General features: G+C 45.3%; 1 protein-coding gene across 4 annotated transcripts in view; it reads left to right on the plus strand.

Annotated features, from left to right (window-relative positions):
• The window catches only part of TAF1 (TATA-box binding protein associated factor 1), a 140,077-nt gene that overhangs the window by 27,869 nt on the left and 95,427 nt on the right, over positions 1-16,781 (plus strand). For all 4 annotated transcript variants that reach the window (XM_084639995.1, XM_084639996.1, XM_084639997.1 and 1 more), the window contains exons 9-14: positions 3,217-3,333; positions 3,904-4,071; positions 5,102-5,229; positions 5,324-5,431; positions 6,288-6,461; positions 6,570-6,743. In XM_084639995.1, the coding sequence (XP_084496121.1) occupies positions 3,217-3,333; positions 3,904-4,071; positions 5,102-5,229; positions 5,324-5,431; positions 6,288-6,461; positions 6,570-6,743 (869 nt within the window). The remainder of the gene's footprint in view (positions 1-3,216; positions 3,334-3,903; positions 4,072-5,101; positions 5,230-5,323; positions 5,432-6,287; positions 6,462-6,569; positions 6,744-16,781) is intronic.

Genomic DNA, 16,781 nt, shown 5'->3' on the forward strand with positions numbered 1-16,781 from the left:
CTCCCTGAGTCCTCAGCTCTGCTATTCAGACACCCTGAGGAGCGGGGAAGCAGATTAGATAGCAGGGGGTAGTGCAGATGGGGGAGGAAGACGGGATCAGGGCTCTGGGAGGGCAAGGAAAAACTATGGCAATGCAGGGGTAGTGCTTGGGGTCAGGAGCAGCTTTATGTTACAGAACGTGGAGAAAGTGATCGGGGAGAGGTTGTTCTAGATTTGATTCTGACAAATAAGGAGGAACTGGTAGAGAATTTGATGGTGGAAGGCAGCTTGGGTGAAAGTGGTCATGAAATGATTAGAGTTCATGATTCTAAGGAATGGTTGGAGGGAAGACAGCAGAATAAAGACAATGAATTTCAAGAAGGCAGACTTCAGCAAATTGGTAGGTAAGATCCCGTGGAAAACAAATCTCAGGGAAAAACGTTCAGGAGAGTTAGCAGTTTTTTAAAGATACGTTATTAAGGGCATAAGAGCAAACTATCCCAACGGGTAGGAAAAATAGGAAGTATGTTAACAGACCACCCTGGCTTAACCAAGAGAACTTCAACAACCTGGAACTCAAAAAAAAAATCATAAAAAAACTCGGAAACTAGGTCAAATTACAAAAGATGAATATAAAAAACAACACAAGAATGTAGAGACAAAGTCAGGCCAAGATTTTCACAAAATGAGATTAAATTAGGTAGGGACATAAGGGGTAACAAGAAAACATTTTACAAATACATTAGAAGCAGGAAGGGGACTGTGGTGGGGCAGCTGTCCCACCTTGGAGAGGCTGCGCAGAACCCAGCCAATCAGAAAAGGGTTTATTGGGAGAGCCAGTCAGGAGAAGGCTTGCTGGAGCAGCCCATATATAAAGGGCTGCTCAGCGGAGCAAGGGGCAGTCTCTTCCTGGAGGGCAAGGGGGAAGGACTGTCTGCCTAGGAGCACCGGAGATACTGCAGCGCTGGGAAGAGTAGTGGAGCAAGAGGAGCTGTTGGCTGACCATAGCCAGACTGAGACCCTGAAGCAAGGGCAGTTCTTTGACAGTGTAAGGAGTCATGTGGCTAGGGGGAAGCAGTAGATATGATATATCTTGACTTTAGTAAGCCTTTTGATACTGTCTCATATGACCTTCTCATAAGCAAACTAGAGAAATATAGCCTAGACAAACCTACCATAAGGTGAGTGCACAACTGGTTGAAAAACTGTGCTCAGAGAGTGGTTATCAGTGGTTCACAGTCAAGCTGGGAGGACATATCAAGTGGGGTCCTGCAGGGATCAGTCCTGGGTCCAGTTCTGTTCAGTATCTTAATAAATAATATTGATAATGGCACAGAGAGTACACTTATAAAATTTGTGGAAAATGCCAAGCTGCGAGGGGTTGCACGCCCTTTGGAGGACAGGATTAGCATTCAAAATGATCTTGACTAACTGAAGAAATGGTCTGAAATAAATAGGATGAAATTCAATAAGGACAAATGCAAAGTACTGCACTTAGGAAGGAACAAACAATTGCACAAATACAAAATGGAAAATGACTAGGAAGGAGTTCTGCAGAAAAGGATCTGGGGGCTTTAGTGGATCACAGACTAAATGTGAGTCAACAGTGTAACACTGTTGCAAAAAGAGTGAACATCATTCTATTCTGTGTTAGCAGGTGTGTTGTAAGCACAACACGGGAAGTTATTCTTTCACTCATCACTGATAATACCACAGCTGGAGTACAGTGTGCAGTTCTGGGCAGCACACTTCGGGGAAAAGAATCTGTTTCAAGTGCTTCTTGGAGCTGAGTTGTAGAGGAATTTGTGTGCAGTTGTTTGACTATATGCTAGAAGTGAAAGGTGGGTAGTTGTGGAGGTAGTGTCAGATTAGGGGGCAGGTTAAGGAGGAGATGGTTCAACACCTGCAGAAGAGGAATACTGTCTTTTAAAAAATCAGTCAAATAAGTGACTTTTACTATATTCTGGACAGTATCCTTTCTGCCCCATTCTGCTGTTGATTCTAGCCTCCCCTCCAGGATTCCTGAGATCTTGCATAGCAGAAATGTGAATTCAGTTTTCCTTTTTAAACTAAAGGAGGAAAGTCGAAGATCCCTTTATATAGTAAAATCCACACTCCAGGGTGGGATTTCTGGCCTAAGGGTGCTGCCTCAGGTCCCACCATAAAAGATAAAGCCCTCAATTTTGCCCAGTGGAAAGAAGCTTCTCTTTCCCCCAAACTGTGCACTCTGTTAGGAATAAACCTTCTGTTCCCTTAATAGGGACATGGGAATTGCTGAACTGCACCATAAGTGACCCATCTAGTCCAGCATCCTATCTCTGACAATGGCTCTTAATAACAGCTATGGAATAATTTGCCTATATGAGAGGTTTCTTAATCTTGGGCAATGAATGTTTGGTTTATGCCTTGAAACATGAAGGTTTATATCCCTTGTAAATTTGTATTCTTTCTGAAGAAATTGCATGTATTTTTATTGTTCATATCCATGTTGAATCCTTTGAATGACATGAAGGTCTTTGTTTTAGTCTGGTGGCAATGAGTTCCACAGATTTATTATGCATTGAGTAGAAAAACAATTTACTTTTCAGATTTAAATGTTCTTGTTTTATGCAAGAGGGTAAATAACAGCACTCCACACCATTAATTCTTATATGTCTTTATCATATCCTCTCTTGTCTGCTCACTAGGCAGTCCTAATCTATTCAATCTGTCCTCAGACAGAACTCTCAGGTTTGTATAATCTTTCTTGCCCATCTTTGGACCCCTTCAATTTTTGCTATATCTCTTCAGATGGGGTAACCATAACTGAACATGTTATTACAGGTCAGGACATATCATTTATTTATATAATGACACAATATGTTCAGTATCGTGTCTCTCAATGCAACGTAACATCTAGTTTTGCTTTTTTTAACCTCTGTTGTGCACTGAGCAGGTCTCTTATTGAGCTGTTCACAGCATTGACCAAGTCAGATCCTATCTAGTATTGGGAAGAATACTCTGGTGCTGCTCCACTGAAATATATCCTGCTGGGCTTGGGGGAGAAAGGCAGCATTTCATTACCATCAGCATTTCAGAGCCTCCTGCTAGCAGCAGCCATGTTGCTGGAATGTAACATTCTTTGGGGTCAAGATTTGTGAGGCAAGGATCCTACCCCTAGGCAGGGACTGGAAACTGTTTTCCATCTGGGTTTGAGTTCTGGTTTAACCCTAATGTTACTCTTGTTTTCCTCTCCAGGGCTGAACCGTAGTGGCTCTTTGCTCAATCCACCCATTCCACTAGTGCAGAAACCCAGTGTAGCAGGGGTCCTGGGCATCGCAAAGGGCAAAGAGAAACAGCCTCCTGAGCAGCAAGGTAATGAGCAAGCGTTAGTCTGTGAATAGTAGGCTATGTGGAGAGAGACTTCTGCATAAACTTGGGCTCAATACTAGGGGTAGGAGGGTCCTTCTATAATCAATTACTTACAGGTCAGCAGGATGTCCTGCTGACTTACATAACCTCTCAAAGGGCCTTCTCTATCCCTCTTAGAGAGTCTCTCCTTATCCCCCATAAAGCAAAGTACCATGGACTTTCTTGAGTTATCAGAGCTCCTAAGAGGCTTGTGACCTCTCTGAGATCTTTTACTTTGCTTATCTGAAGGTCTTCCCCTTTAATGGCAAACTATCATGGGGGCCACGTGTAGCTCTTCAGAGACCTTTTGCCCAACTGTAGTGGGGTACAGGCTTACGCGAAGGCTCTGTCCTGCTACAGTATAAGGTTCTGTATGCATTTTTTTTGGCTTTGGAGGCATGGAAACAAGAGCCCTTGGAAGGAGGGAAAGATTGGGTAGAACTGAAATGGGACAAAAGTGCTGAATTGAAAAGTTGCTATAGTAATCTTTGTGGAGTGTTAACCATCAAAGATCACATTCTGCTATCTTTGCAGCTGCCCTGGATGAAGATAAACCTTGGTTCTCCATTTTCCCAATCGATAATGAGGAGTTAGTGTATGGCCGTTGGGAAGACAATATCATCTGGGATGACCAGGCGATGGAAATGTTCTTGGATCCTCCAGTCCTGACACTTGACCCAAATGATGAAAACATCATCCTGGGTATGATCATGGCGTTAGCCCTTTGTCTGTGTCTCTGCTTGGAGCTGATATTTCCAGACCAGTTGGACAGAGCAGAGCAGGGAATGAGGGCACTTATTGGAAAGCAGGGGTACTTAAAAGGCAGGCGGTGCCTAAAGGAGTACAAAAACTAGTCTTGAAGAGGAAAGACAAGTGCATTCTATTCTGGAGGGGTGAAAGTAGGAGTGTGGGGTAATAATTGTGTTTTGGGGATATTTTATGTAGATGGGAGTCTCCAGTGAGTGGCTGTCCATTCTTTGCTACCCTGTGGCAGGAATTGACTGGTTGGGCCAACACTCCTACCCTTCTTGTGTTTTTAAAGAATTCTGGAAGCTATTTACAAATGATCCAACAAAACTAAGACAAAAGTAATCACTAACAAGTTGGCACATGCGTTTCCAACTCCATGTTCAAAGCACCAGAAGACAAGGAAAAGTGAACCAAACTGAATTATACAGCAAAAGAAATTAATCCATGTCCTAATGCCTTGGCTTCCAAATGATCAACATCCTAACCTTACTTGAAGACAACATATTGTGAGGAAATAAAGGGAGAAGAATCTTATGACAGCCTTTTTCAGTGTCCCTAGCTTGAGGCTCCTGCTCACTCAGACTGAGAGCAGACCTTCCAGGCTACAGAAGCTCCGTGCTGGAGTTGTATTTTTTTCTGGAGTCTCTGTGTCTGTCTCCCATTTCATTACATATTTGCTCCCTGAATCTTCGCTAGAACAATATAACTTGAAAACAGCTCTTGATTTTTTACTAGAGGTGCCTTGCTAGAGCCTTTATTTGTGCTCTGGGGCACTGATTCCTTGCTGTCCGGGAGTAGGGCTTGTGATGGCAAATGTGGAAGGCGGTGGAATCGTTCTGATATTTTGGCAAGTGTTGACGTGGTAAGAGGTTTTGAATTGCTGTAGAGATCTTTTCCGAGTCAGAAAGAAGCTGTGCTGATGTAGAAAATCTTCAGGAACAGCACTTGAAGTACACTCTGACTTTTCTGTGTTCATTACTAGAAATTCCTGATGAAAAGGAAGAGATGACTTTGAACTCTCCCTCCAAGGAGAACAAGAAAGAATCATCTCTAAAGAAGAGTAGGATCCTGTTGGGAAAAACAGGCGTCATCAAGGAAGAACCACAGCAGGTCACTGAGAGTCTCAGTGCTTTGGGGATAGGAATGGGTTAGGAGGAGTGATTTTTGACTTTTTTTTTTTTTTTTTTATGTGGTGTTAAATCAGAATATGTCTCAGCCGGAGGTGAAGGATCCCTGGAATCTCTCCAATGATGAGTTTTACTATCCCAAACAGCAGGGGCTTCGAGGAACCTTTGGAGGGAACATCATCCAGGTAGTGACAATGGGGCTGACTTTAGGGTGGAGGCAGTGATCTCCTTATCTTCATGCAGAAATCTCCTGCTGGGATTTAGTTGAATCTTGTCTGGCATCAAAATAGTTATCCTTCTGTGTGTGTAAGTTATCACACTGCTGTTCCTCTCAGATCCTCATTGTTCAGGTTATTTCCTTGTTTAAGACAAAATCCTGGGACGGTATCCATGGGTCGTGTCAAACTGTGATGTGTGCAGTAGAGTCTCCCATCATTGTACCATGCCAGTCTTGTTCAGTGTATCACCCTCGGTCTGCACTGCTCTTACTGGAGCTCTGTGGATGCTTGTGCTGTGGAGACTTGAGGTGGTGCTTCTGTTGCCAAGTTTATTTGACCAGGAGATTATCAAATATCGGTTAAACATTGGTAAATCTGAGTCAACGCTCATGTAAACCAAGGCAATGGGATCTCCCCCCGTTAAAGGGTACTGTTGTAAAATCCTAGCTAGGTTTCCTATCTCTTAAGCAATGGGGAAAATGTACGCAATTCTAAATGCCCTTCTTTCTTGGTTATAGATATAGGAATGCTTTCCCTTTCTTCAAGTAATAAAGATCCCTTTCCCCATTTGGATGCTCTTTGAGCTGTTAACTGGGGGAACATTGTCTCTCTTGCACCACAGAAAGTGAGCCATGCTTGGACATGATTTCTGTGAGAGAACATGCCTCTAGGGGGTCCAAATACCTTGGTCACTTTTGCAGCTAATAGAATAAAACATTTCAAGTGCCTGCCATAAGACTGTGGGGAAGTTTCTCTGTGGTCGTTGTAGACTGGGCTCTGTACTGATGTCTGTTCTCTGTGTCTGTTTCTCTCTTGGTCCCAGCACTCTATCCCTGCAGTGGAACTTCGCCAGCCATTCTTCCCCACCCATATGGGTCCTATGAAGCTCCGACAATTTCATCGCCCTCCATTGAAGAAATATTCCTTTGGGACCTTGTCCCAGCCAGGACCCCATTCTGTGCAGCCACTGCTGAAACATATCAAGAAGAAAGCCAAGGTAAAGCAGTATTTCTTTGTATATCTAGATCTGTCCAAAGTCTCCATTGCCATGGTACATCTGTTTGACATGCTGTTTCCCTGATACTCTCTTCTTGCATTCACACAGATGAGAGAGCAGGAGCGGCAGGCTTCAGGAGGTGGGGAGATGTTCTTCATGCGCACACCACAGGACCTAACTGGTAAGGATGGTGACCTCATCCTTGCTGAGTATAGTGAGGAAAATGGTCCTTTAATGATGCAGGTTGGCATGGCAACAAAGATAAAGAACTACTACAAGCGGGTGAGTGTTGTAAAGAAATGTCTAATGTTTAAACATTAAGTTATATATTTAATGTTATAAACCAATCTAAAAGGGAATTTTTCTGCTTTGTCGTCTTTGTATGGCTGATATAACTGTAGAACCACAACTATAATTTTACATTCAGATGGTTAAACCAGATAATTGCATCTGGAGTAGCAGTGTGTGTCGCTGTGATGCCTCCTTTGTATTTGTGAATGGGCATTGAGTCGTTATATGTTCCATGGTCTGTTCTGGGTGTTCACGGTCGCACACTGGAGAGTCTTTAATTTTCCATTTGTGCAGCAAGTATTGGCATCTGCCATGGTTTGTGCGGATACGGATTATGGTTGCCCATGAGTTTCGTGGGAGACTGAAGCCAGGGATCTTCTGCATCGGGTCTTTCATTAGGTGTTTCTCTATAACTTCTTGTGAACTCCATTCAACTTTATGGTGAAAACTAATGAACAGAGCCCTGCGCAGATACAGAATGTGTATCCGCATCCATCCGCAATCTGCAAAAATGGCTCTCGGAAATCTACATCCACTGTTGCGGATATCTGCAGATACAAAGCGGATATCCGTGGATTTGCAGGGCTCTAATAATAAACCTTCGCTGTTAGCCCATGGTTTGTTAACCCCAGAAGAATCTCATGAATGCCTGTTGCCAGACACACAGCATGGAACCTCTCCCCTTAGGATATTAACATGGTAATAAGAAAACAAAGAGAGAGCCTGTAAAATATTCATAAATGGCTCTATTTACTGAAAAAAGGACATTCACAGAGCAAAGTTTGCCTTGGTAAACACAGACCTGGAGTCTTCCATACAGCCTTCAGTAATGATTAAGTTTGCTTAGTTTGGCTGCGGTGGCCAAAGTTCTGGGAACGTTTTATGAGCAGCCTGTAATTGTGGTTTTTTTGACTCTCACAATGGGTATATAATGCATTAAGCTGAGCTGCTGCCTTATTGACTGTATCATGGTTTTCTCTCTGGGGATTAAAAACATTCGCATGCTCCCCTCTACTATAATATGAAATGCTGGTGAGCAAATGGGAGATGGAAATGTTAGTGGCCATGGTAAAGGTTAAGGCTCATTCTAAACCATCCCTGGGTGTAGAGTGAAATAATTAAAAAAAAAGGAAAGGGTGGGGGGCAGCCATAAAGGCTCCAAATGAAAACTGCAATCCAGCAGGGCCCCCGTTCACACTGTTCAAACACAGTTGAAGGATTTTGACTTGGTGGCCCTGCAGAAACAGGGTACTACTATACAAAAACTTGTTCTAGGCAGGGAGCACTCAGAATATAGGGGAACCCCACTGAACGTAATACAATTCCCCTGGGAAAAAATGTTGAGTGGGTGTGATTGTGGGTTTTTCCTACACAGCTACAATCTGAATCTATATACATGTGTCATGATGTGCCCCTTGCGGGCATCAGGAAGTTAAAAACATACTGGCCTGGATACAACAAATTGGTTGGTGGCCATAAACGAAACAAAATGTTAGCTGTTGTGTTAAAGACTGCTTAGTGTGTGTGCTCAAATTGATCCAGGCCCTAAAAAACATAAGAGCAGATTAGAACATCAACAAATAAAGGGATCTTGGGTCTGGTTACAAATTAATTACATTGGTCCCTTACCTAAAACTGCTTGAGGGAATAGATTTGCCTTGGTAATTGTTAATGATTTTTCTAAATGGGGAAAAGCTATTCCCATGAAATCTACCAGAGCAGCTGTGACTGCTAAGCTTCTGCTAGAACAAATCTTTACCAGATGGGAGCTTCCATGGGTAATACTCAAATCAAGGAACACATATTACTGATGAAATTATGCATACCACAGTAGTTTTACCAGGTATACAGGAAAAATAGCATGTTGTTTACCATCCTCAGTCTTCTAAAATAGTTGTTGTAATAATAATAATATCCTAAAGCTAATGCTTACGAAATACCTAAAAAGATAGAATAAAAGGGACGGGAATGTTCAGTTGCCATTAACATTAATGGCCTTGTGGGCTACCTCTCATAAAGCTATGGAGGTAGCTCCCTGTGAAATTATAATGGGGGATAAAATGACACTGCCAGAACACTTAATATGTGCTAGCCCAGACCTAGTACAGGCACTAATGAATCAGTGGATGTCACAGTTAAAAGGGCAACCAAAAAGTGTCCCTTTATGGGTAGCCAAAAACTTACGGGTGGAACAGTAAGCAGCTCAACAATTCAATCACACTGTAAAAAGAAAGAGAGAAAAAACAGAATGGCTTTGTTGTTGGAATACTTTGTGTTTGTTGAACTATAAATTTGAATATACAAATTAAACCAGCCAAAACAAATAATCCAAACCTCCCACTCAACAAACTCTGGAAACTCATTCCAGACTACAACTACAATTGAGTGGTTGAGTGGACAAAGCCAACAACAACAGATACTTCAATCCTTGGCACAGATAAACTGGATATTAGAAAAACAGATGTGGTTGAAAATCTGCATAGTAATTACAACTACACTAAAAACACTGGTAAAATAAACTTAAAAGTATCATATTCTCAATGTAAAAAAGGGATGACAACTTTATTTTCTATGGGAACATTAGAAGGGGACATATTGAGGTCTACATTTTGTAAAATTAGGGTGTGTAATTTTAGGGCTAGTGTATTAATTAAAATCAGACAAGCACAAACCCTGGAAAAAAACCCCGAAGTCAATCCAAATAATGTATATCATCCAAAAAAGTCAAAAATGTACTTACTAAAAATTAGCTTTAAAACATAAACCAGCAGGAATGTGTATAGGACAATCAGGAACGTTTCAAATAATTTATCCATAGGTTGTATCAAAAGAAATAAAAAGGCACTAACAACTCCCCCAGATTTTTACTCAGAGTCAGAATAGTACAAAAATTGTGTAATGTCATTTGAAAAAACACCAGTGGGTACTGTCTGGGTTTAATGGAACTTGGTCTACTGCATCTAAACAAGTAGCATGAAGGGCCACTTAATAGCAGTTGTTGCAATTCGTTGCCAATATACATACCAATTCTTCTTTGAGTGCTTGGTCATGTCAATTCCAAATAGGTGTGTGTGGCTGCGTGCACGGTCGTCGGAAGGTTTTTCCCCTACTGGTACCTATTGGGGAGGCTGTGGAGCCCACTGGATTGGCGCCTTCATGGTGGTGTATAGAGGTCTCTGCCGACTCGCCACCTCTTCCTTCTTACTGCCAGTGATGGTTGTTGGAGCAGCTTTTCTCTTGCGATGGCAAGCAGTCCCCTAGTGGACTCTTTCTAGTCATATCTGTAAATAGTTTAAAACTTGGTATTAGTTCAGGTAGTTCTTAGTTGGATAAGTTTCTGTTGGGGGTTCCTCCCACCACGTTTCCCCTCCCAGGGACTGGGGCATGTCTCGGTCTCAACGGTTTAAGCTGTGCAGGTCCTGTCTAAAGCCTATGCCAATGGGAGACCCACACAACTCCTGTTTAAAGTGTTTTTGGGGGAAGCCTATCTGAGAACTGCAAAATGTGTGGATGCTTCTGCCTAAGGACTAAGAAGGAGAGGAACTTTAGGCTGAAACTACTCCTCACGGAGTCAGCCCTTTGTCCCCAGCCTGTACAAGTGGCGTCCGACCTCAAGCCCAGCACTTCAGTGTGGAGTGTGCTGGCCCTGGTAAGAGAGGCTGTGGCGCCAGAAAAGGACTCTGGCTCCAGGGATCCTCGGCACCACCACTCCCTGGCACCGAAGACCTCCTCTGGTGTGCGTGCCCGGCACCGTCCCCATTTGCCGGTGCTACACAAAACAAAGAAGATAGAGGTCGCTCTCCCAGTAAAGCAGTGGAACTAGGAGGCACCAGCGAAGCACTGAACTGGGACACCTTGCTCTGGCTCCGACTCAGCTGGCACGATTGACTCTGGCCTCATAGGGAGGTCTGTCGGGTCTGGGTCTCATGGACTCCCCAGTGCGGGAGTCTCGGGAGGAGGACTTACACCTTACCTCCACGCTGTAAACCTTTGAAGTGGCTAGGGACCTCATAGCGATAATGGCGCAGTCCCCTGCATGGGCACCGTCACTGTAAAAAGGCACCATGCCTTCTGGGGCAAGCCGGCGATGATGTGGCACCACTCCCTGGCACTGTCTCGCTCCACACCGCCCTAGTTGCCAGGGTTGGAGTCCTCATCAGACTTGGAGGCGGAGTCGAATGCCTCTAGGCGAAGCTGTTACGCTTATAAAAAGCACACAAGATCTTTTTTCAGGGGAAAAGGCAATATGCTGCATTTATTGAGAATATAGCAGTTAGCATATGCTTTTCACACACACACCATGCACGCAGTCCCACCAGTCGATGTTCTAGTTACCAGTCCAGAGTTTGGATCAATGTAATGGCCAGCCAGATTGGTCGCAGAGTGGAGCCGGGCTCTGTTGCTCGCAATCCGAGGCTCCTGGAGTTGTTGGCAAGACGAACCCAAAGTCCCATGGCAAAGCACCCTGTCTTTTTAGTCCTTTTTCTTCATTGAAGTCTGTGGATTTTGCTGTGTCATTTTATGACCGGTTACTCCTCATTTGATGTTATGTTTTGATGGCATCTTTCTTGTTAACATTCCAAAACACCTCTAGGAGGGCCTTCCTGTCTGGTTTCAATTTAATCAATTATCTTGTGTTTTAAGGGTGCTAGTCTCCACCTCAGGGTCATCAATCTGCTATTCCTCAATCATGGATAGGTGTAGATGGTTCTCTGGCTTCGTTAAGTCTCTTCACTCCTCCTCCCTTGGCCATCTGGCTCTAACAATGGCCTTCACACCTTATCTTTTCCTGATACATACATTCCTCATTCACACAAACAGTTCTTCACAGAGACCTTCAAAGGTATACAAATAGCAGTGTTTTATGTTAAACAAGAAAGGCATTGTAAATTAAACATTATTAAATCTTGTAACTACATTGGGGCCTGGACCTTCAAAATTCCTCTAATCTAATTAACGTAGATACAGACAAAGTCCTGTCTTTTACTTACAAGGCATGAAAAAGAAGAAAATAGCTAATACTAATATCAGCTATCCTATTCATTTATTCTAACAACTTAAACCTTACTGACAGGTTTCAGAGTAGCAGCCGTGTTAGTCTGTATTCGCAAAAAGAAAAGGAGTACTTGTGGCACCTTAGAGACTAATCAATTTATTTGAGCATAAGCTTTCGTGAGCTACGCTCACTTCATCGGATGCATACTGTGGAAAATACAGAAGACGTTTTTATACACACAAACCATGAAAAAATGGGTGATTATCACTACAAAAGGTTTTCTCTCCCCTCACCCCACTCTCCTGCTGGTAATAGCTTATGTAAAGTGATCACTCTCCTTACAATGTGTACGATAACCTGGATTTGTGCTGGAAATGGCCCACCTTGATTATCATACACATTGTAAGGAGAGTGATCACTTTACATAAGCTATTACCAGCAGGAGAGTGGGGTGGGGGAGAGTAAACCTGTTGTAGTGATGATCACCCATTTTTTTTCATGGTTTTTGTGTATAAAAACGTCTTCTGTATTTTCCACAGTATGCATCCTATGAAGTGAGCTGTAGCTCACGAAAGCTTATGCTCAGATAAATTGGTTAGTCTCTAAGGTGCCACAAGTACTCCTTTCCTTTCTTTAAACCTTACTATAAAACATGCAATACATATAACAAAACATAATCAATTATCCAGCACAGTAGCCATGGTACAACAAGGCCGGCACCGCTCTTGGCACTGCTCCTGGCACTGCTCCAGACAACAGGAAGGGCAGCCATTGCCTTTGATGTCATAGCCACTGCCCTGGCAGGCACCACAATGGCCCTTCTGGATCCCATGGGCCTACCACCAAGCCCAAGAGCTGGGGTCCAGATCCTTGTCCGTGGCTTCGGAGGCACGGGCCCCTCCATCATCAACATCTGTAGCCTGGGAACCTCCATGGGGACAAGAGATGGGCACGCAGGCCAGCACTGAGACTGCAGCGGGACCCGGCATCGGGGCCGGTACTGAGATGGGCCCGGGCCCGGAGACCAGCACTGCTCCTGGCACCACTCAGGGTGTTTCAGCATGGGAGATGCCTGCAAGCCAGAGGGGCAGGAAGACCTGGTGCCCCTGCAGGCATCTTCCCCTGATGAAGCGGTGGTGGGCACGTGTACCACGCTGCTGGCCATGGACAACAGAGCCCACCAGGAGTTGATCAGATGGGTGGCTCAAAATTTGGCCATGCAGATGGAGGAGGTGTCAGAGGAGACCAACTCCATAGTCAATATTTTGGTGCCTGAAGGTGCCTTGAGGGTGACTTTGCCACTCATTAAGACCATCCACAACACTACTAAAGCATTGTGGCAAACGCCCGTTTCTCTTTCCTCACTCGGCAATAGGGTGGAGAGGAAGTATTTTGTGCCTTTCAAAGGGTATGAGTACCTGTTCACTTACCCTCAGCCGGGCACTCTGGTGGTGGAGGTTGCCAACCAAAAGGAAAGGCAGGGAGGGACAACTGGAACTGACACTTAAATCCAAGGAGGTGATGAAGCTGGATCTCTTCGGTAGGAAGATATATTCTACCGGAGGGGCTCCAGCTTTGCATTGCCGATCAGCAGACAGTCCTTAGCTGCTATAGTTTTAATTCTTGCAAGATGTCTAAATTTAAAGAACTACTTCCAGCGGACTCCTGCTGGGCTAGGCTGCAGTCCTGGTTGATCAAGTCCAGGACCGGGGCAGGGTCCTCCTGTGGGCCTCAAGGAAGGCGGGGTTGTCATGAAGACCTCCTTGCAGGCTTCCTTACATTCGGCCAACTTGGCAACCCATACCATGGCAACAGCCATGGCCATGAGAAGAAGCTCATGGCTTCAGGTGTAAGGGCTCCCGCACGAGGTCCAGCAGACCATTCAGGATTTGTCTTTTGACTGTGTAGGGCTCTTTTTGGCACAAACAGACACTAAGCTCTACAGCCTAAAAGACTCAAGGGCAACTCTGAAGTCCCTGCGGCTTAACAACCAGCCCCCTAAAGAAAGCATTTCAAACCTCAGCCTGCACCTGAATTCTGCCCAGCTTCTCCTAGACAGGATTATAGCAGGAAGCAGGGCAGGAGTAACAGATGGAGACCACCTCAGTCCTTCTCTAACCAGAAAACTGGATTCCTGATAGCCATTACCTCTGCCAGGAGGGTGTGAGAGTTGCAAGTCCTGATTTCTGGGCCTCAGAAAAGCAGCCCCCAGCCTCCAAGCCAAATTCTTTAAGGTGCGCCCAGGGGTGACGCACCAGTTCAGATCTCGGATCCTTCCCCCCCCCCCCCCCCTTTGTAAATCGTCTGTCCCATTTCTACCATGCCTGGGCACAAATCACCGCGGAGCAATGGGTCTTGAGCACGGTAGAATTGGGATATTCTCTCCAGTTCTGTTCCCTCCTGCCTTTCCACCCTCCTTCCCCATCCCTCTTCAGAGACCCTTCTCACGAGCAACTTCTTATGCAGGAGGTGCAAACGCTCCTACAACTTGGGGTGGTAGAGGATGTCCCTTTAGAATTCGGGGGGGGGGAGAGGGTTTCCTATGCCAGGTATCTCCTAATCTTGAAGGCCAAGGTCGGGCTCAGACCTGTTCTAGACCTGCGAAACCTCAACAAATTCATGCATAAGATAAAGTTCTGCATGGTCTCCCTGGCTTACATTATCCCCTCCCTGGATCCGGGGGACTGGTACGCTGCCCTCGACTTGAAGGACATGTATTTTCATGTGTACATAGTCCCGTCCTACAGACAGTTCCTTCGCTTTGTGGGTCAAGAACACCCACTATCAGTTTACGGTTCTTCCATTCAGCCCCTTGGGTGTTCACCAAGTGCATGTCAGTCGTGGCAGCCTTTCTGTGGAAACGACAGGTGCAAGTATTCCCATACCTTGACGACTAGCTAATCAAAGGCCTCTCCAGAGCCCAAGTGGAGGTCCATGTGAGCCTAGTTCAAATGACATTCCACAGGCTTGGCCTCATACTGAATGTAGCAAAGTTGACCCTAACCCTGACTAAGAGAACAGAATTCATTAGAGCTCTCCTGGTCTCTGGTCAAACCAGGGCATTCCTTCTGGAAACTCACTTTCTCACCATGGGCGCCATCATACAGGTCCTCAGGTGATACCCCACCACTATGGCACGAAATTGCCTGAAGCTGCTCGGCCATATGGCCGTTTATACATATGTAATACAGCACACCAGGCTGCGACTCCATCCTCTTCAGGCTTGGCTAGCCTCAGTGTACAGGCCTTATCGAGACTGCCTAGACAAATTGATCTCACTCACTCCCCCAGTTATCGAGTCCCTCAGGTGGTAGCTCGATCCGCAAGCAGTGTGTGCAGGACTGCCCTTCTCTGGGCCCCAACCCTCGCTGTCTCTAGTAACAAATGCATCGGTGATGGGTTGGTGGGTGCACTTAGGCAGACTCAGGATGCAGGGTCACTGGTCCGAGGCAGAACTTTGGCTGCACATCAACGTCAGGGAGCTAAGAGCAGTCTGCTTGCCAGATGTTCCAGGCCCTTCTGAAGGGCAGATGTGTATCAGAATTGACCGACAATACAACAGCGATGTTCTATATAAACAGACAGGGTGGTGCTCACTCCTCTCCCCTATGCTGGGAAGCCCTCAAACTGTGGGACTTCTGCATCGCTCATTCGATACATCTAGAGGCATTGTACCTTCCAGGTTCCCAGAATGAACTGGGTTCACAGTTCTCAGCAAGTCATTTCACAACCATGAGTGGTCCCTCCGTGATCAACATCCCCCAACGGTGGGGGTTTCCCCAAATGGATTTGTTTGTATCAAAGTACAACAGGAAGTGTCACCAGTTTTGCTCCTTCCTGAATTACACCCCGGACTTGCTCGCGGATGCCTTTCTCCTCCCTTGGAAGGACCATCTATTGTACGCTTTCCCGCCCTTCCCGCTTGTACACAAGGTCCTGCTGAAGGTCAGAAAGGAGGGCACATTAATGATCTTAATCGCACCAGCGTAGCCATGCCAGCACTGGTTCACCATGCTTCTAGGCCAGTCGGTGGACGCGCCAATAACCCTGCCCCGATCCTGGACTTGATCAACCAGGACCATGGCTGTTTCCAGCATCCCAACCTGCAGTCTCTCCATCTCATGTCATGGAAACTCCGTAGCTAAACCCCTCCGACCTCAGATGCTCAGACCCTGTTAGAGAGGTCCTCCTTGGCAGCAGGAAGCCATCCACTAGAGCCACGTATCTGGCCAGCTGGAAAAGATACTCCATTTGGGCATTACAAAAACACACTTCACCCTTACAGTCATCGATTCCTTTTATTCTGGACTATTTGCTGCATATAAAACAGCAAGGTCTGTCAGTATCATCAATAAGAGCGCACCTGGCAGCTATCTCAGCTTTCCATCCCGGTTTGGCTGGTCGCTCAATTTTCGCGAACCCCATGGTGGGCCACTTCTTCAAAGGATTAGATAGGCTGTACCCTCAAGTAAAACATCCTGTTCCCCCATGGGATCTCAACCTTATGCTTTCTAGACTGATGGGACCCCCTTTCTGGCCCTTAGCAAGATGCTCTCTCCTTTACCTTTCCTGGAAAGTAGTGTTCTTGGTAGCTATAACTTCCACCAGGAGGGTGTCTGAGCTTAAGGCCTTAACCTTGGCGCCCCATACATGGCCTTCTGTAAGGACAAGGTACAGTTGCAACCGCACCTGGCCTTTCTCCCAAAGGTAGTTTCGTATTTCCATGTAACCAGGACATTTTTCTTCTTTTGTTCTTTCCTCAGTTGTACGCTAGCAACAGGGAACAAATGCTCCATTCTCTGGATGTCAGATGAGCCTTAGCCTTCTACATTGAAAGAACTAAGCCATTTCAAAAATCAGCGTAACTATTCATTGCAATTGTGGAGCGAATGAAGGGACTTCCAGTCTTGCCCCAAAGGATCTCTTCTTAGATCACGTCCTGTATCTGGGCGTGTTATCACTTGGCAAAGATACCTGTCCCAGAGCTGATGGCACACTCCACAAGGGCACAGGCATCCTCAGTGATGTTCCTG

Source organism: Lepidochelys olivacea (assembly GCF_965140295.1).
Source record: "Lepidochelys olivacea isolate rLepOli2 genome assembly, chromosome: 9".
Lineage (NCBI taxonomy): Eukaryota > Metazoa > Chordata > Testudines > Cheloniidae > Lepidochelys > Lepidochelys olivacea.